The sequence below is a fragment of the Trichechus manatus genome, unplaced genomic scaffold (genome assembly GCF_000243295.1).
Source record: "Trichechus manatus latirostris isolate Lorelei unplaced genomic scaffold, TriManLat1.0 scaffold00058, whole genome shotgun sequence".
Classification (NCBI taxonomy): Eukaryota; Metazoa; Chordata; class Mammalia; order Sirenia; family Trichechidae; genus Trichechus; species Trichechus manatus.
Window position 1 is genome coordinate 7,829,277 of NW_004443994.1, and position 21,410 is coordinate 7,850,686.

Genomic DNA, 21,410 nt, shown 5'->3' on the forward strand with positions numbered 1-21,410 from the left:
TATCTCAAGAGATTGCCTCAGGACACAATCCAGTCTTGTAGATCCAGTCCTGTCTTACTAACACAACTGCCATCCATCCTCCCTCATTAACATCATAGAGGCAGGATTTACAACATATAGGAAAATCACACAGTACCAGGAATCATGGCCCAGCCAAACTGATATACACATTTTTGGGGGGACATAATTCAAACCATGACAGCCTCTTTTGGATCTTTATAATCTTCCTTAGTTCACAAAGATAAAACTTCCTTAGTTCACAAAGATAAAGGATTCCAAAGGAAATCGGTTCAAAGCTTATACACAGGATACTGTAATCCTTTGCCAAACATGTTTTGCTAAATGTGACTTTCAGATAATGCAGTTTTATAGTTATATACCCAAAATTTAAAATCAAAATGTATATGCTCTGGTTCAGTTCAGTCCACTTAGACTCCACGTTTCAAAACAGGAATGACCAGGATCAGAAGAAGTATGTGTGGACATTGCCATAATTTGTGAAAAGGCCAGGCAAACATGGTAAAACTAAAATATGGAAGAAACATATTAAAAGACATTATATTTCAAGCCAGTAAGAGCTGATTCAGACTTTTAAAAAAGTCTGGTCTGTGAAACATAAAACTTACACAAACATACCAATATACATATTTTAATGCCACTGTTCTTCCTCTAAACATCCTTTCTTAGAATTTGTATAAACGTTCCCTATCCTTTTACTTTCAATTGATCTGCATCTTTATATTTTAGACATGTCTCTTATAAGTATAATATAGTTGGATTTTGACTTTTTAAACACAATCTGACAATCTTTGTCTTTTAACTGAAGCATTTGGTTCATTTATATTTAATGTAATCATCAATATATTTGGGTTTAAATGTACTATAGTGGATACTGTGGTAAGCCACCCATGTCTCTTTCTCCAGGACTGGAGCACTCAATCCCTCAGCTTCTGGGAGTATAGGTGGTCAACAGCTCTCGCTCAATCTGTTTTTGGGACTTGCTCTCAGTTAGTGTGCGGCATTGCCCTTGGGGGAGCATCTGCATCCAATGACAGGTCAGTGAAAGGGTATAAAACCTGGACCTACAGGGCCACTCCAGGTCCACAGCTCCCTGCAGGATGGACTAAGGCCTTTGTTAACACCGCACTGCAGTTTAACTTCTCTCTCTAACCCATTATGCTTCCTTACGCCTCTACAAATGTTAATCCCAAGAGCCCACCCCAATAAACTTCATGCAGGCAAATTTCAGTCTCAGAGTCTGCCTGTGACATCTACCATCTTACTATGTGCTCTATTTCTCTTGCCTATTCTGTGTTTTTTCTTTACTTTCTTGACTTCTTTTGGATCAAATATTCTTTTCTTAGTCCAGTCTTCTTCTCTTAGTTTGGAAATTATACACTCTTTCTCTAATCCAGGGGTTATCCCAGAATATGGAATATGTACCCTTCAATTATCAAAGTCTAAAGTTAACTGAATGGAAGCATGGTGGTTCAGAGGTAGAATTCTTGTCTTCCTGGGTTTGATTCCTGGCCAATGCATGTCATGCGCAGCCACCACCTGTCTCACTGGAGGCTTGTGTGTTGCTATGATGCTGAACAGGTTTCAGCAGAGCTTCCAGACTAAAAAAGACTAAGAAGAAAGGCCTGGTGATCTACTTCTGAAAATCAGCCAATGAAAACCCTATGGATCACAATGGTCTGATCTACATCTGATCACGGGGATGCTGCAGGATTGGGTCGTGTTTCATTCCCTTGTGCGTGGGGTTGCCATGAGTCAAAGGTTGACTTGACAGCAGCTATGAACAACAAAGTTAACTGATACTTTTACCCTACTCTGCAATATTGTAAGGACCTTAAATACTTTAATTCCCTCTAGCCCCCTCTCAATTTATATGTAATTGTTATGTAGTTGAATTTTCTAATATATTAAAAAGTCCTGAAGACCTTAATATAATTGTTTTATATAATTAATGTATATTTATATTTACATTGTTGTTACTCTTGAGTCTATCCTGCGTCTGAAAAACTTCTGGTTTTATTTTCCTTTAGAATAAAAAATTCTAAAGGTACTTAGAATTCTGTTTAGTGCAGATTTGCTGACAGCAAACATTCTCATTTATTTTTTGCTTAGAATGTTTTTACTTTACCTTCAGTCCCGAAGAATATTTTGGCTTGATGTGAGATTCTAGGTTGGCAGCTGTTTTCTTTTGGAACTTTGACTCACTTTGTTTTAGTTGAAATTATTATTCCACACTCTGACTTACTTTGTTTTAGCTGAAAAGTCAGTTGGAAGCCTAATTTTGCTCCTTTGAAGATAATCTGTCTTTTCTTTTTGTGGCTGCTTTCTATTTTTTATTTTAATCTGCATCTCTCTCATTTTTTAAAATTTTATTGTGTTTTAGGTGAAAGTTTACAACACATATTAGTTTTTCATTAAAAAATTTTATACATAAATTGTTTTGTGACAATAGTTGCAATCCCTGAAATATGTCAGCACTCTCCCCCTTTCTGTTTCCACCCTGGGTTCTCAGTGTCCATTCATCCAGTTTTCCTGTCCCTTCCTGTCTTCTTGTCTTTGCTTTTGGGCAGCTGCTGCCCATTTGGTCTCATATACTTAACTGAACTAAGAAGCACGTTCCTCACATGTGTTATTGTTTGTTTTATAGGCCTGTCTAATCTTTGGCTGAAAGGTGGATTTGGGTTTCAGTTCTGAGTCAGCAGGGTGTCCAAGGGCCATAGGCTCAGGGGTTCCTCCAGTCACTGTCAGACCAGTAAGTCTGATCTTTTTTGTGAATCTGAATTTTGTTCTACATTTTTCTTCTGCTCTGCACAGGACCCTCTATTGTGATCCTTGTCAGAGTGGCTGGTGGTGGTAGCTGGGCACTATCTAGTTCTTTGCTCAGGCTGGTGGAGGCTGTGGTACATGTGGTCCACTAGTCCTTTGAACTAAATTTTCCTTGTGTCTTTGGTTTTCTTCATTCTCCTTTGCTCCGAACATGCTGGAACCAATAGACTGATGTCTCTGTTTCCCTATTTTAAGTCTTTTAGCTTTGTTTTATTACTGAGAGTTCTTTACCTAGGTTGTTATCTGGTTGATGCTGCCCTGTGTCCTAGACTCCAGTTGTTGTATGATGTTGTTGGTTCTCTAACCGAAGGACTCCCTTTAATATTTCTTTTAAGTTTGGTTTGGTTTTTACAAATTCCATTTATTTCTATTTATCTGGAAATGTCCTAATTTCACCACTGTATTTGAGAGAAAGTTTTGCAGGATATCTTATTCATGGCTGGCAGTATTTTTCTTTCAAGGTTTTATATATGTCAGCGCATTGCATTCTTGCCTGCATAATTTCCACCGAGTAATCAAGAGCTTAGTCTTATTGTTTCCCCTTTGTAAGTGAGTCTTCATTTTTCTTGCGCTGCTCTCAGCATTCTTTCTTGTCTTTGGTTTTGGCAAGTGTGATTATGATATGCCTTGGTGACTTTCTTTTGGGGTCTATCCTATGTTGGGTTTGTGCAGCTTCTTGGATGGTCAGCTTTTCATCTTTCATGATATTTGGGAAGTTTTGTCAGCAAATCTTCAACAATCTTCTCTCTTCCCTGTTTTCCATCTTCTCCCCCTGTTCTGGAACTCCGATCATGCGTAACTTTTTGCTCTTGACTGTGTCCCTCATAATTCTTAGGTTTTCATTTTTTCTCTGATTTTTCATAAACTAAGTGGTGTCCATGGATTTGTCTTCAATCTCACTGATTCTGTCTTCCATTGTTTCAAATTTGCTCCTAAAACCCTCTATTGAGTTGTCCATTTTTGAAGTTTTGTTGTTTATCTTTTGGATTTCTGGTTGCTGTTTTTGTATGATTTCTGATTATTTATTTTGACATTTTGTTCTTATATTATTTTTCTGAATTCTTCTATTGCTTTGTCCATGTTTTCCTTGATTTTGACTATGTTTTTGTTCATTTTGTATGTGTTTTCCATGATTTTTGCTTACTTTTTCCTTGGTTTTGTCTTGATCTCTTTCCTAATCTCTTGGAGAGTCCTAAATATTAGTCTTTTGAATTCCATATCAGGTAGTTCCCATTGCCTTTTTTTATACCAGAAGGTCATCTGATTCTTTATTTTGAGTCACTTGCTAGAGCCATCTTGTCCTGCTTTTTTATGTTTTGATACTGTCTGCTGTCTCTGAGACATTAAGGTACTATTTTCTTTATTTATTGATTGTATGTTCATTTGTTTCATCCTGCTTCTTTGCTTTATTTTGATATGTCAGGGTGGGCAGGCCAGCTGTGCGTTGCTGTTTGCTCAACTGTGGGCACGATAGTGCTCACCACCTTGTCTGGGTTGGCAGGGCCACAGCAGGCAGGGTGAGCCTGTTTCACTGGACAATGGTTTGGCAAGGTGGCTGAGGGAGGACTGGACGTGGCTGTCTGCCTCCTGATGTTGATCCAGTGGTGTGGGAGCATTCACAGCCCATTGCCAGATAGATGGGGGTGTCAGATGGGGAGTGATACAAGCTTGCTTCCCTCCATTCAGCAGCCGGTCGAATAGTGGGAGGGGAGGGGTGTGTGGGTTTGATGTGGCGGTGGGCCTGAGTCAGGGATACTGTAGCTGCTATAGCACAGGAAGGAGGGGTGGGGTACAGGGCTAAGTGGGGGAACAAAGAAAAGACAAGAGATAGAAAGAAAAAAAGGGGGGTAGCTGGTGGGTAGGGGCATGGCAGACCTGGGGGCTGGTGGGAGTTCGGGGAGGTGGCGTACAGGGCTAGGCAGGAGGTAGAAAGTGTTGGGCCAGTGTCCTTGTAGTCAAGGTAGTGCAGTATAGCTTGGTGGGAAGGGGTCGCGGTAGTGTATGAGGCTAGGTAGGAGGGAAAAAGAAAAGGAAGAAAAGGGAAAAAAGAAAAAATAATAAATATTTTAAAAATGGCATGGCAGGAGCCCGTGGGTGGGGACAGGGTAGACTTGGGGGTGGGGACAAGGTGGCGTGGTGTGCCCTGGCAGGAATGGGTAGAGGTAGGGCATGGAGCTAGGTGGGAGGGAGAAAGAAAAAGAGGAACGGGGCAAAAAATGGCATGGCAGGAGCTAGCACGTAGGGGCAGGGCAGACTTGGGCAGCAGGCTGGTAGCTCTCTAGCCAAGGTGGCTCAGCATAGCCCATTGGGAGGGGTAGAGGTGGTGTACGGAGCAGGAGGATGAGGGGTGGGAAAGCCTTTCTCTGGTTACTGGGTGCTCTGTGCCCTGATGGGAGGTTCGTGAAGTTGCCTCTCCATACTCCCTGTCTGGTGTCATTGATGGCTGTGCTTCAAGATGGCAACACTGTGCTGTGTTAACTGGCAGGGGACCTCTACTCTGTATCTCTCCTTGTTCTCTGTTTTCCTTCAGTTTCTCCTTCCATTCGGTGTTTGATATATTTCTTTATCCCTTCATTTCATGCTTAGGGTTCCAGGATTGACATTTGTATTTGTTTTACTTAGTTTTTCAAGTCTTTGCTGCAGAGGAACAGCATGATGCATCTGTCTAGGGTGCCATGTTGGCTCCACCTCTGCTTTTTGTTTTTTAAAGTAAACTTTCTAAGGAAGTATAATACACATTCAGAAAGTGTACAAATCCTACGTATTCAGTTTGATGGATTTTAATAAAATGATCACAGTTGTATAAACCAGCCTCCAGAGCAAGAGACTATTACCAGCACCCCAGAAGCCTCCCTCCCCTTCCCACTTCCAGTCACTACCGTCATCCTTAAAGGTAACCACTAAAGTGACTTCTACACCATTAATTATTCTTGCCTGATTGTGAATTTTTAATAAGTGGAATCCTATGTAACTCTTTAGTGTGTAACCCATTAATTGACACTGTGTTTGTGAGTTTCATTCCTGTTGATTTCGTGACATGCCTGTTCAAATTTTTGCCCATTTTTGCACTGGGCTATGTGCCTCTTTCTTATTGATTTTTAAGAGTTCTTTATATATTTTGGATATAAGTTATTTGAAGGATAACTGGCTGTATGTCTGAGGCTCCTCTAGTTTTCTACAAAAACTCTACTGGTTTCTTGACTCCAACAGCAGCTCTCTGCCAGTACATAGTCCTGATTCTCAGACCCCTGTCCATGCCCAGAATCAGCAAATGCCTGCAGGGTAAAAGAGGTTATAAAAGTCAGCTCACCTCTCTGAGGTACTTTCAGTTCACCTTTTCACCTTTAGGGTTCAGCCTAAAGCTGGTGCACCAGGGTTCTCACCATTGGTTGGATCTGGACTAGATTTTTATCTCCCTAGCTACAAAACTGTGTATTTTAGATCATACATCTTCAGGCAAAAGCAGCCACAAAAACTAAGCTTATCTCTCTCAATTCCTATCTCCTTCCAGATCCTGACCAAGGAATTTCTCACTATCTTGTTAGCTCTTTGAAGCTTTAAAAAATATTCTAAAAATATTTTTACTGCTTGCTTTTTAGTTCTAATCCCACAATTCCTATGCGGTATTAAACCCATTGCTATCGAGTCAATTCTGACTCATAGTAACCCTACAGGACAGAATAGAATTGTCTCATAGGGTTTCCAAGGCTGTAATCTTTATGGAAGCAGACTGCTACATCTTTCTCCCACGGAGCAGCTAGTGAGTTTGAACCGCCAACCTTTTGGTTAGCAGCCAAGTGCTTAACCCCTGGGCTCCAGGGCTCCTTATGTGATACTGGTACTACCTTAATATTACTGACCACAGCACTACCAGTTATGGTAAGTTTTAAGAACATAATCCTAATTGTAGATGAACTGTAAGTTTTTAAAAAACAGTCTTACAAAAATGATACATTTTAGACAGAAACTTTTAAATTATTTTCAAGTTTTAGTAAGATAATCATTAAATTATGTTAGAATTATACTCTACTTCCATTTCTTATATGCTGTAGTCTTCTGACATTTATGAGGAATATGTTTTTAAACCTTTCTGAATCCCCAAATTAACAAATACCACTATAGTACAGAATTTCCAATGAGAGTTCTTATTTCTACATCATAATTACCCTCACTTTCAACCTTCTCTAGGTTTTTTCCTCACTTGATAAGCAGTTTTGCATTGACTGAAGCACCTTTTGAAATAACTTCATAATGTTTTTACATAGAACATAAGGAGAATTTGTTCCTGCCAAATCTGGAAGAAGCAACTTCTACATTTCACCTTTAATTTAATCATAAACAATATTTTTGGGGGAAAATATCACTTTTTTTGCCTATCTTCATCTTCTCTTTACTTCCATTACCAGTATCTTTTGGTTTTCCTTTGGGATTGAACCACGCAAGCCCACACTAGGAACTGCCATAAAGAGCTCTTTGGTGAGCATCTGGACAGGCAGAGAAGGATGCAACGGCGTGACCTGATAGGACTTCCAATAAGGTGCACACCTGGACAACTCATGGAGTGCTAGGAAGATAAATGTTTTGTGAAGGGAGATTATGGGGTTTCTGGAATACACATGGATACACACACACATGCACTCATGCATGCACACATACTTGATTGGTGCTAAAGCAAGATTTACTGTTTTGTTGTTATTGTTATAACCTTACTATACTATATTCAAACTAGTATGACTTAGAAAATATAAGTTACAGAAACAGATATAAGATAGTATCCTTGACTTCAAAAACTTATACTTTTGCAGAAACTAAGACATACCAAAGAAAGAGATACAAGAAAAGACAGTGAATTAGTTGCTAAAGTAATCCATACAGGTCACAGCCTTATAGAGTGTTTGGTGAAAGGAAAATCTGAAGTTGACTACAATAGTCAAGAAAAGGAAAATCCCATGGTTTGGTTTGGTTAGACTGAAAGGGGCTTGTGAGGGCAAAGGAAGAATATCACACTGGAGGGGAGGGCAAGAATCACACCTTGAATAGTTTCATCCTATGAGAGATGGGGAGCCACTGGAAGATTTTTAAGCAAGGTTCAGATTTGTGTGTAGAAAGGTTATTCCAAAGGCAGACTAAAAGTGCGTAAGATTTCAGGCAAGGAAGCCAGTTAGGAGGCTGTGGCAGTAATTCAACTGAGAAATAATAAAGATCTGAACAGAGAGGGTAAGGGATGTGGGAAAGAGTTCCTGGCAATCACTACTCCTATCTGCCAAAGCCTAGAACCTTCCTTACTCAGTCCTTACCTGTTCTTGTTCTGATATCATATTGACCTATCTCACAATAAACTTCCCTTCTCTCAACAGTCCAAGGCCATGCTCCATCATGTCAACATGACACTGCAATTCCTTTCAAATTGAAATGTACATTCTCCTTGTCTATAGTCAAGGTCCTTTTCATGTTTGTGTGCAAGTGTCACCTCCTTTGTGAAGGCTCTCCTGGCCACCTCTCCAAGGCTGAGTTAGGCACCAGACATCTGTGTTCTCACAGCATCTTTTGCATTCCACTACCACCGTTCTTATTGTTCTATATCATTATTGTTTGAACACTTGACTAACTACCTCCCAGTAGCCTTGGAGGCAGGGATTCTGTCTTATTTATATACTTGAACAAATAAACAAAGGAAATAGTGGTTGTGTAGATAAGTGAGGGAGAACATAAATTGTCGAGGGCCTTCAATGCTACAAGAAAGAACCTAGACCTACTCTGAAAGCAACAGAAAGTCCTTGGAGGGGTCTGAGCACGGACTTGACCTGATAAAAGCAATACTTTAAAATTAATCTGATGTCTAGGCTGGATTAGAAAAAGAATGGAATTAGATAAACTGGTCAGAATATAATTTCAGCAATTAAAATGAAAAATAATGAGGCACTTCAGCTATAATTCACTCACAACAGAATATGTGTCAATATGTACCTTACATTTTGAAGGATGGTGTATTAAGACAAGATACTTAAAAGCATTTTGGCTTAATCTCTTAGAAAAGTGTTTCTAATACCTGTAGATGATGTTAACAGGTCTTCCTGGGAGGTTAGTGGTGGGATGGATTTTTTTCTGATCAAGTACATTTGCTCTCTCTTGCAGATGCACAATGCACATTAGAATATTAAAGACTCTGGGAAGACCTCAGTAAGGTCAACTATTTATCTTTGTTTAACCCTCTCTTTCCAAATATATCTGACCAGAGAAATATTTTATCATGGAATACCTATTAATTTGCCCCAGAGCACCCAGTTTGAGAGAGGTAGCATAGAGGGGAAATAAACATTTCAAATAGTTCTGGTTATTTGTATGTTATTATACATCTCATCTGTCAGTTTGTTGTAATATGGTGGCTTGCGTATTGCTGTGATGCTGGAAGCTATGCCACCAGTATTTCAAATACCCGCAGGGTCACCCATGGTGGGCAGGTATCAGCAGAGCTTCCAGACTAAGACAGACTAGGAAGAAAGGCCTGGAGATCTACTTCTGAAAATTAGCCAATAAAAACCTCATGGATCACAACAGAACACTGTCCAACTCGCTTGCTTTGGGCATGTCATCAGGAGAGATCAATCACTGGAGGAGGACATCATGTTTGGTAAAGTAGAGGGCCAACAAGGGCAAAGGAGACCCTCAGTGAGATGGATTGGCACAATAACTGCAACAATGGACTTGAACATGCTGGTAATCATGAGGGTGATGCAGTACTGGGCAATCTTTCATTCTGTTGTACGTACGGTCACCATGAATCAGAGTCGACTCAATGCAGTTCTCTGTCTAGCTAGTTCAACAGTTGGTTACATAACTCCTGCTTTCTCCTTCTTCACTGAAGGTAAATAGGTGAGTTTTATAGTTTTTGTTAGTTTTATTAAACTATAAGGAGCCCTGGTGGTGCAAAAGTTAAGCACTTGGTTGCTAACCAAACGGTTTGAGATTCAAACCACCCAGTGGTTCTGTGACAGAAAGATCTGATGATCTGCTTCTGTAAAGATTACAGCCAAGAAAAACCTGTTAGGCAGTTTTACTCGGTCACATGAGGTCACTATGAGTTGGAATCAACTCGATTGCACCCGACAACATTAAACTATAACTTCCTTTGCCAGTCTCTTCAGGCATAGGGTAACAGAATTAGGATCAAATGCTGGCTCCACCATCATGGACAAATTCTTTTATCTCTGTTGTGGACTGAATTGTGTCCCCCCAAAATATGTGTCAACTTGACTAGGCCATGACTCCCAGTATTGTGTGGCTGTCCTCCATTTTGTGATCTGATGTAATTTTCCTACGTGTTGTAAATCCTAATCTCTGCCTATGGTTAATGAGGCAAAATCAGGTTATGTTAAAGAGGATTAGGGTGGGATGCAACACCATTATTCACATCACAGCCCTGATCTGATGTAAGGGGAGTTTCCTCGGGGTGTGGCCTGAATTACCTTTTATCTTACAAGGGACAAAAGAAGAGAGAATTGAGCAGAGAGAGAGGGACCTCATACCAACAAGAAAGAAGTGCCAGGAGTGGAATGTATCCTTTGGACCCAGGGTCCCTGCACTGAGAAGCTCCTAGACCAGGGGAAGACTGATACCAAGACCTTCCCCTAGAACTGACAGAAAGAAAAAGCCTTCCCTGGGAGCTGGTGCCCTGAATTCAGACTTCTAGCTTCCTAGACTGTGAAAGAACAAATTTCTGTTTGTTAAAGCCATCCACTTGTGGTATTTCTGTTACAGCAGCACTAGATAACTAAGACACTCTCTGAGTCATATTTCTTTATGTATAAAAATGGCTCAGGGTTTTCAAAGTATGATTTTAAGCAGTAATGAACATGTAAAGCACCCAGTACACTGCCTAGTCCCACAGGTTCCTTTTGCAAGGATCTGGAATTGTCAATTAGATTGGCATCTTTGAACCTTGATTTGGGACTCATCTTTACAACTCATCCCCCTGCTTCTTACACTGGTAATTCTTCCCTTGCCTAGTTAAGAGACTATAACTTTCCAGAAGAGTAATGGTTTTAAATCTTTACTGATAGAGCACCTAGAGTTAAATTGATTTTTATTTGCTTCAAACTTTGGGAAGGCTCAGGTCTCCCTGTCTTATGTTCCCACAATACTTGCTATTAAAATATTTATCTTACTTTACTGTAATTATGCATTTTTTTCCCTGCTAAACTATAAGCTCTGTAAGGTCAAGGACACCTTGTTTCCTGATATATGCACACACCTAGCAATGCTGGCTGTATAAAGAGTAACCATTCAATAATTACCGAATCATTAATAAGATTAATTCATTATTATCAAAAATATAATTCTGAGAATATTATTTATATCAGAAGGTATTGGTAGAAAACAAGGAGTTAAATGTACTTAAAATCCTCAAACACTTAAAATATCATTAGTGCTACGGACAATAACTACTACTAGAAATCTTACACCGATAGAGTGATTCTTCTGAGATATAGCCAATCGTTAGGATAGAAGTTAAGTAACAAATACACATACACTTCTTAGATAAATTTTTGGTATTTGGGAATGACCCCATTTATTCATTCAAGAGGTGTATTCCAGAAAGGTTGCCTGTCAACACTTTTATACTCTAAACATTAAAAAACCCATTTGATTAGACTGTATTTAAACTCAACTTCAAATATATTTGAAAAACAAAATCCCTTTGTAATGAGGATGTGCCCATACTAATTTATCTGGATTATATATTGAGATTTCTGAATACTGGATTTTTCAAAGTGGGGAACACTCCTACTAACATGGTCAGATCAAAAAGCTGAAGAAGAGTAACACAACTCTAATGTAGAATTCACTTTCACTTTTTAAAAATAAGTACATAAATAGTAAACATAGTGTGTTATTAAGAGGCTTCTCAGTAAACTAGGAAATAAAAAATACTTACTATTATTTTCTTACAGTCCTTTCCTCTGCATAGCTCTGTATAGGTAGAGTATTGTACATATATAACCCAGCTTCCAACAAAAATCACCAACCAGGAAAAGAAAAGATATTTCATCCGCACATACGAGAAGCGAGCCTGTGAGAAAAAGAGCACATAGCAATCATTCATTCAGCATCAAGTCAGCATTCACTGTCCTAGTACATGATTTTTCCCCCTTCCGTGGGAGAACTCAATATATATTCTAGGCTTTCATATGGCAATTCTCCTAGAAAAAAGTGTACTTTCACTGAGTCCAAACAGCACTGGTGTTAGAAAAGGAAGCTCCTTGGTCCTGCCGAAGGAAAATGGAACAAAATACCCCTTAACATGTATAATCTTTCAAATACCATCATCATCAAAAGCTCCTTATTAAGCACAAGCACATGCGCCATGCTACTCTGGATAAGATCAAGTAAAGAGAGATGCAATTCCTGTTTTCTATGAGCTTACAAAGGACTTTTTTGAAACAGCAATCTTAAAGGTCTTTATGGATAGTCATGATAAAAATAATTTTGTTTTAGAAAAATAAGAACAGAAAATCAGGTTATTTTTCTAATGTCTCATAATGAAGCAGCATCAGAATAAGAAATTAAATTCTACCTCCATTCCTATTTCTTTATTGTATCCACCAAGATTTATGTTCCTTCTATTCGACCAACCAAATGCTTGACCTAATAGATATGCTGGAAACTGAGGAGAATGTTACTACTATTTAAGGAGAAATGACTGGGGAAAAAGGGTTAAGATATATTAAAAATAAATTACTTCTTGTATGTCACCTTGTAAGGCCACACAATAGGATCCTCTTTGCATTGTTTTGCTTCCAGGACTCTGGTATCTAACTGCAGCTTGGGCCGGCTGGTGCCTTTTCTCCATCAACCGCGTATCGAACAGTTTAATCTTTAAAAAGACAGACGGTCAAGATATTTTGACCTTTATTTTTTGGCTCTGGTGCGCCAATGGTCTGATTTTATAAACAGTAGAATTTAGGAATATGCAGAGAATTGAGCAGAATAAATTAAAGATATGTAAACAAACAATGAAAAGCTCATTTTGCTTTTACAATCACGAGCCAGTTTCTCACACTGGAAAACAGTGGGATACTGTGAGCACTGTGAGCATGAAAAGAAAGCAGAAAGAGACATAGTGCACCTGTAGAAGACAATGAATGCAAAGGACAAAAAAGAGATTCAGAAAATACTGAATTCTGTTGGCTCTATTTGTAGTTAGATATCTGCCTTTGTGAGGTTCACAGATGGTAAATACGAGTACCGAAAAGCTTGAATACAACAAAGTCACAGTTAAATGATAGAGTCTTTGAGTTTTACTATTAAAGACAAAATGTGTCTTAATGCAAGGTATTTTTATATAGCTCTAAATGAATCTAGAAAAAGAAAATCCAGAAAGAATTACAAATTAAATCACAATAGTATATAGATCAAGGGGTTTGTATGAAAGACATTTAAGATTTCTTGGCCCTAATAAGAGGCCTAAGCAGCCTTGGTGGCACAGTGGTTAAACGTTAGGCTGCTAAACCAAAGGTCAGCGTTCGAACCCACCAGCCACTCCACTGGAGAAAGATGTGGCAGTCTGCTTCCATAACGATTTATAGCCTTGAAAACCCTATGGGGGCAGTTTTACTCTGTCCTAGACTGTTGCTATGAGTCAGGATCGACTTGACGGCAGTGAGTTCGGTGTTTTGGAATAAGAGATCTGGTCATCAGACAGAAAGAGATAGGTACTAGTAGTATCAGGCTTAAATAAGATTAATGAGATAATGCCTATACAGCATAAACACATCACTGGGCACATAGTAAATACTCAATAAATGTTAGCTAAATCAATATGCAAGGTACAGAACAAGAGGCCAATAATGCTACCATTATGATTTGGTCTTGTCATTATAATTTTGTCCTTTCCAAAAAGAAAATGAATCTGAATCTGATCAAGTCTTGAGCTGCAACTACAAATTTACAGGAAATACAGGAGACAGAGGAACATGTTAAGCGACACTATGAGGACACAAGCAGCAAACTCCAGACCTCAGGAAACTGTAATACAAACAACCTGGCTTCTTCGACAAATAAATTACAAGGAAAAAAATTAGGGAGAGGAAACCTAAAGATTAAAAATTATTTAAGAAATATATCAAATAACCACAATATATGGATTTTGGAGTCCTGAATCAAATGAATAGCTTATGAAACAACTGAAAATTTGAACAATGACAGGAATTTGATGATATTAAGGAATTATTTTAATTTTTTAGGCGTGCTAATGGTTGTATGGTAATGTTTAAAGAAAAAAGCTGTTCATATGTACACACATGTATGTGTGTGGCACATATACATTCATATATATAATAAAGCACTTAGGGGAGACAGTTACAGATAACTTCCTAGACATAAACAAACACCTCGAGAGATTGGTTCACTGGTTTTGAAGGTTTAGGGCCATAATCTTGTGGGACAACTCAGTCAACTGGCATAACATAGTTCATAAAATATTTGTTCTACATCCCAGTTTGGTGAGTAGAATCTGGGGCCTTAAAAGCTTGCTAGTGGCCATCTAAGATTCAGCCATTGTTCTCTACTGGTCTGGAACAAAAGAGTAAGAAGGAAACCAAAGAAGAAACTAGTCTACAAGGCTAATAATCTACATGAACCACGGCCTCATCTACCCTAAGACCAGAAGAACTAGATGATGCCCTGCTACCACTACTGACTGTTCTGATGAGAGACACTACAGATGGTCCTAGATGGAATGAGAGAAAAATGTAGAACAAAACTCAGATTCTTAAAAAAAGGCCAGATTTACTGGACCAGTTGAGACTAGTGGAACCCCCGAGACAATTAGCCTGAGATAACCTTTAAATTTTGAACTAAAACCACTCCTGGAGGTCGCTTTTCAGCTAAACAACAGATTGGCTGAAAATAAACAATGTCACCTGTGAGTACTGTGCTCCTTTAAAAAAAAACATGCATATGAGACCAAGTGGTCAAAAGTAACCCTAAAGCAAAGATGAGAAGGTAAGGGGAAGCAGGGAAACTAGATTAACGGAAATGGAAGAACCCGAACTCAAATAATGAGAATCTTGACACATTGTGAAAAATGTAACCAATGTCACTGAACAATATGTATGTTGTTGTTAGGTGCCGTCAAGTCAGTTCTGACTCACAGCCACTCTATGTACAACAGAATAAAACACTGCCCAGTCCTGTGCCATCCTCACAATTGTTGCTATGTTGCAGCCCATTGTTGCAGCACCAAAATTCAAAGGCATCAATCCTTCCTTGGTCTTCCTTATTCACTGTCCAGCTTCCCATGCATGTGAGACAATTGAAAATAACACAGCTTGGGTCGGGTGCACCTTAGTCCTCAAGGTGACATCTTTGCTTTTTAACACTTTAAAGAGGTCTTTTGCAGCAGATTTGCCCAATGAAATAAGTCGGTTGATTTCCTGACTGCTGCTTCCATGGTTGTTGATTGTGGATCCAAGTAAAATGAAATCCTTGACAACTTAAATCTTTTCTCCATTTATCATGATGTTGTGAGGATTTTTGTGTGTTTTCCTTGTGTTGAGGTGTAATCCATACTGAAGGCTATAGTGTTTGATCTTGATCAGTAAGTGCTTCAAGTCCTCTTCACTTTCAGCAAGCAAGGTTGTTGTCACCTGCATAACACAGGTTGTTACTGAGTCTTCCTCCAATCCTGATGCCGTTCTTCTTCATGCAGTCCAGTCTCTCAGATTATGTGCTCAGAATACAGATTGAATAAGAATGGTGAAATGATACAACCGTGATGCGCACTTTCTTGACTTTAAACCACGAAGTATCCCCTCACTGTGTTCGAACAACTGCCTCTTCGTCTATGCACAGGTTCCTCATGAGCACAATTAAGTGTTCCGGAATTCCCATTCTTCACAATGTTATGTATAATTTGTTATGATCCACACAGTTGAAGGCCTTTGCAGTAGTCAATAAAACACAGGTAAACATTTTTCTGGTATTCTCTGCTTTCAGCCAAGATTCATCTGACATCAACAATGATATTCCTCATTCCACATCCTCTTCTGAATCTGGCTTGAATTTCTAGCAGTTCCTTGTCCATGTTCCCACTTATCTGTCAGTCTGTCGTACTGTGGTGGCTGTGTGTTGTTGGAAGCTATGCCACTGGTATTTCAAATACCAGCAGGGTTGCCCATGGTGAACAGGTTTCAGCGGAGCTTCCAGATGAAGACAGACTAGAAAGAAGGACTTGGTGACCTACTTCTGAAAAAAATTAGCCAGTGAAAACCTTATGGATAGCAGCAGAACAATATGTATAGAAATTGTTAAATGTGAACCTAATTTACTGTGTAAACTTTTACCAACAATATAAAATACTATTAAAATGAAAGAAAGAAAAGAGCCATTATCTTTTAGAGATAGACTCTGAAATATCTAGGAATGAAATGATATAATATCTGGAATTTGTTTCAAGATAACAGGAGAAAGTAGGTGGGGGTATAGCTGAAACAAGATTGGCTATGTGTTGATAACTGCTGAAATGGGGTGACAGACACATGCCTTTTTTTGTATGTTTAGAATTTTCTATAATAAAATACTTAAAAAAAAGTTTAGTCTGGTTTCTTTAATATAATGTTTTTTTCCTACTGATTTTAAATTTTTTATATTGTACAGTAAGGCATTCACTGTCACACCAGGACATCCCCTTCCCTTAAACTCACTCTGCAACTGCTGTACTGTCTACTATGTGCCAGGTACAGCATTTGGCCCTTTGAGCACATCTCCAGTTACAGGGATCAAAAATTAATAATCTACCATACAAGTACGCTTCAAATAGTTGGAAGTGTCACCTGAAGAACCACAGATAGCATTGCTTGATTTTACTTTTAGAAGTCCAATTTTAAATTAATATTTTACATGATTTTTTTGAGGCAGGGTTTTTTTTTTCCTTGATTCTTTTTTTTTTTTTAACTGTACTTTAGATGAAGGCTTACAGAGCAAACTAGTTTCTCATCAAACAATTAATACACATATTGTTTTGTGACATTGGTTGCCAACTCCATGACATGTCAACACTCTCCCTTCTCGACCTTGGGTTTCCCACCAGCTTTCCTGTCCCGCCTGCCTTCTCATCCTTGCCCCTGGGTTGGTGTGCCCACTTAGCCTCATTTTGTTTTATAGGCCTGCCTAATCTTTGGCTGAAGGGTGAACCTCAGGAGTGACTTCATTACTGAGCTGTAAGGGTATCTGGGGGCCATACTCTCCGGGTTTCTCCAGTCTGTGTCAGACCGGTAAGTCCAGTCTTTTTCTTTTTTTTTTTTTTTGTGAGTTAGAATTTTTTTCTATATCCTTCTCCAGCTCTGTCTGGGACCCTCTATTGTGATCCCTGTCAGAGCAGTCAGTGGTGGTAGCCGGGTACCATCTAGTTGTGCTGGACTCAGTCTGGTGGAGGCTGTAGTACTTGTGGTTCATTAATCCTTTGGATGAGTCTTTCCCTTATATCTTTGGTTTTCTTCATTCTCTCTTGCTCCAGACAGAGTGAGTCCAGTAGAGTATCTTAGATGGCAGCTCACAAGCTTTTAAGACCCCAGACGCTACTCATCGAAGTAGAATGTAGAACATTTTCTTTATAAACTATGTTATGTAAATTGAGCTAGATGTTCCCCAAGACCATGGTCCCCACAGCCCTCAGCCCAGTAATTTGGTCCCCCACGGAGTTTGGATATGTCTATGGAGCTTCCATGACCTTGTAAGGCAGGGTATTAAAACAAGATTAATCTAAATTCATTTAGTAAGAGAATCAGGGAAGGCCTTACACTAACTTCTTTTTTCTCTTCCTGCCCTGCCCAGCTGCAGGTAGAAGACACCAAGGAAAACAACACAGAGCTAGTGAGCAGGGTTCTCTCCAGTGTTCAGGACTTGGTCCTGTCTTAGCTTCTTCACCCACCTCAAGAGGTCTAGTGATGGCAACTGCCCTTTGGACTCTCCATTAATAATTTCTACTCTGGGAATTTATACAGATGTTCAATAAAGCTGCCATATAATGCTTTCAGGTGCATATTAAAGCTTAATAGATGTTGGCAGCTAAGACTTTTGTATACTTCTGACTCCTGCATATCCAATTTAATAAAATTTGAAACCATTTTGCTTTTCTATGTCTCTCAAATAGCTACATTTTTTTCTTTCCTCTGGCATATGTTTAAACTGAAAAACACCCTGTGAACTGGCTTGCCCACCGAGTCTTCATCATGATACAGAATGCCAAGAATTTTGGAAAGGAAGTTAGATTAAGGATGTTCCCAGCAGGTTGCTGGGCATCACCTGTTGTAGACAGAATGACAAAGGAGTGAAACACATTTTTACTCCAGCATGCCTTGGAAAACTGCTGTGATTTGCAAGTAACACAAAATAGTAAAAGGACCTTTTATGTGTCCTTTAATATCTGCAGATCCTGCTGCTTCACATTTTAAAATAATGATGGAAGAAAGAAACAGCATTAAATTACATCATGGCTATTAACTAATTGTATTTCCCTGTGTGGTATTCACTAAAATGTTTCTAGTGGTCTGTTCTGTACCAATTACCTAGACAATCTAGTCTTTGATTAACGAACACAGTTATAGTTTGTGACATTTTATTTATGCTGAACCATCCAAAATTATTGCCGAGCAGTTTTTTCATTCTGCCGACTTTGTGCCTAGCTACTAATGAATGGTAGACCGCTTTATTCCAAATCACACTCCTGAAAAGCATGATAAGAATTTTGGTAAATATACATGGCAATAGTTCTCAACAGAATCAATTCTACTCCCTAGGAGACATTTGGCAACGTCTGGAGACATTTGTGATTGTCCTACTGGGAAGTGCTACTGGCACCTAGTGTATAGAGGCCAGAAAACCAAAACCAAACCCGCTGCCGTTGAGTCAATTCTGACTCATGGTTGCTGCAAATATCCTACAATGCACAGGACAGCCCCCCACAACAAAGAATTATCCAGCCCAAAATGTGAATAGCACTGAGGTTGAGAAACCCTGTACTATGGTTACATACTAAAATGAAAACAAAAACTATCGGGTTGAAAGAATAAAATTTGTATGACACTATAATTTTATTTTAAATTGGCCTTTATGGCATAAGTTTTTACGAATCAGAAAAATATAATGATATCTGTCTAGACGTAAGAGAACCAATTCTTTATAACTAAAATAAATGATTACCAATATCTTATTATAAATAATTAAAAATCACTGGAGATGGGAAATATGGAAATGATGAAACATAAACTCTGACAATTCTACTCTAAATTAAACAGTGATAACTTTTCTTCTTCTTTTTTATATGTCTCGACCCCTTATTCTGATAGCCTTTTATTGCAAAACAAATATGAAAACTTTTGATCTTATTTGAATTATTATACATTAAGTTTTAAAAACAGGCATAAGGAAGAAGCGTCACACCAAAATTTGGCCACTTAAAAATACTCTCTATACTTATCTATTTTTCATATTCAATATCTTTCATAAACATGGAAAACATAAAGTCTCATTTACTTTACCCCCAAGTAGCCCCTATATAGCTGTTCTTAATTTTGAGAAGTAGGGAAGAAAAATATCATATCTTTAGTTTTGCCCACAAATATTTTACTTAAGATATTTAGTGGAATTGAAACATTCAGAAAATATGACAAATTGATAAGGCTATCACTTGCAAATGAAAAAACTCAACCACGCCATCATTTCATCATTCATCATTTCATCGAAAAAGCTGAGAAACACGTTTGCCTTTTTTATCTGATTTTTTCAATTACCAGTTATTCTGAGACAATCTTCAAAAAAACAATTTTTTTCATATTGTTATATTGGCAACACTGTAGCTAACTGACTTTTACAGCATTTTTAGGAGTTATCTTGTTGAAAAGAGCTATATTATTGACCTATATCACAAATATAACTTTTGCCCTTTTCTTTAAGTAAAATCTAGATATTTACAGTAATAACGCTTTAGAAAAACAAGCTGGATGTAAAGTATGGAGATATAAAAAAAATTTATAGGGTAAATAGTTATCTGTATATCACAACACATGCAAAGAAATTTTCTTTGGAAAGGATCCTTTCCCCTTATTTAAGGGTATCTCACTGCCAGCTGGAAGATGTGAAGGTTAAGGTTGTGTGTCACCTTGGCTGGGCCATGATTCTCAGTGGTTTGGCAGTTATGATGTAGCTTGGCAGGTAAGTAATGATGTAATTATCCTCCATTTTGTGATCCGATGTAATTATCCTCCAGTTTGTGATCTCCCATAAGTAATATAACGTAATCATTTCCATAATGTGATCTAATGTGATCAGCCAAACAGTTGTAAGGGGAGTTTCCTTGGGGGTGTGGCAAAGCTAACTCTTGCTCTGGATCCTGCATTTGGCTCACCATCATCTGACCTCCGGTTCTTGGGACTTGAGCCTGCCGATCTTGGGATTTGTCAGCATCCGCAGCCTGTAAGCCGGTAGCCTGCCATCTGACCTGCTGATCTTGGGTTCATCAGCCCCTGCAGCTACACAAGTCAGAAGAAGCCTCCAGCCTGACACCTGACCCATGGACTTGAGACTTGTCAGCTTCTACAACCTCATGAGCCATTTCCTCGATATAAAAGATAAATCTCTCTCTCTCTCTCTCTACATGCTTCACTGGTTTTGCTTCTCTAGAGAACCCAGCCTAAGACAGAAGACTACTGGAAAATGATTAAGAGGAATATCTAAATGTACCTAATTTAAACTCCCTAGTGATAATTTTCACAAACATCAAAAGACAACTACAATACTAAAAAGAAAAAAAATTATGTCATTCTAAACAAGGAAAACCATGAGTGTTTAGAAGTTTAAAATAGTGAAAAGAAAGGTTTTAAAAATGCCCAAGCTCCTCTTTGGCTTTTCTTAAGCATGAAAATGGTTTTTATGATAAAACTTCCCCCAGAGTGTATCCATGTTTCTCAAAGAATGGCAATTCCTTGTCAAAAGGGCACGTTTGTCTGCTGGTCAGTGTTTTAGTACTCTTCATCTTTCTAAAGGTGAATTTTCACATTTATAGAAAGAATCCTAGTTGTTTTCTGTATTATCTAAATTCTAAAGGTTCTATTTGCATGAGCATATTTTCTGTTTTGATTTTATGAGAACTCTAAAAATAAAATTTCAAAAAGGAGCAGATAATTTTCACATTTTCCCTGAATGCTGGTTCATATTTCTTATGTTCTGAGGCTGACAGCATAAAAAATGCAAGAACACCTGGGGAATTAATTGCATGAAGTAATTCTCAAGCCTATGGCTAGGCACAACAGTAAATGACTATTTCAAAGAGGTGTCAAAGTGTGGGAAAATCCTCATAATGTATTGTCTTAGTGATTGTGATGATTAAGATTGTGTGTCAGCTTGGCTGGGCCATGATTCTCTGTGTTTTAGTGTAATCACTCCCATGATTGAATATACTGTGAGTAGCCAATCAGATGAAAGGGAGTCTCCTTGGGGGTGTGGCCCACATCTGTATATAAGCAGATGTTCTGGCTTTTTGCTCTCTCTGGATCCTGTGGCTGCTTCCT

The 21,410-nt window shown here is 38.6% G+C and overlaps 1 protein-coding gene across 1 annotated transcript in view; it reads right to left on the reverse strand.

Moving 5' to 3' along the window:
- DIPK1A (divergent protein kinase domain 1A) overlaps window positions 1-21,410 on the reverse strand; it is a 148,642-nt gene that overhangs the window by 33,921 nt on the left and 93,311 nt on the right. The window contains exon 2 of the mRNA XM_004378742.2: window positions 11,780-11,914. Within this exon, the coding sequence (XP_004378799.1) occupies window positions 11,780-11,914 (135 nt within the window). The remainder of the gene's footprint in view (window positions 1-11,779; window positions 11,915-21,410) is intronic.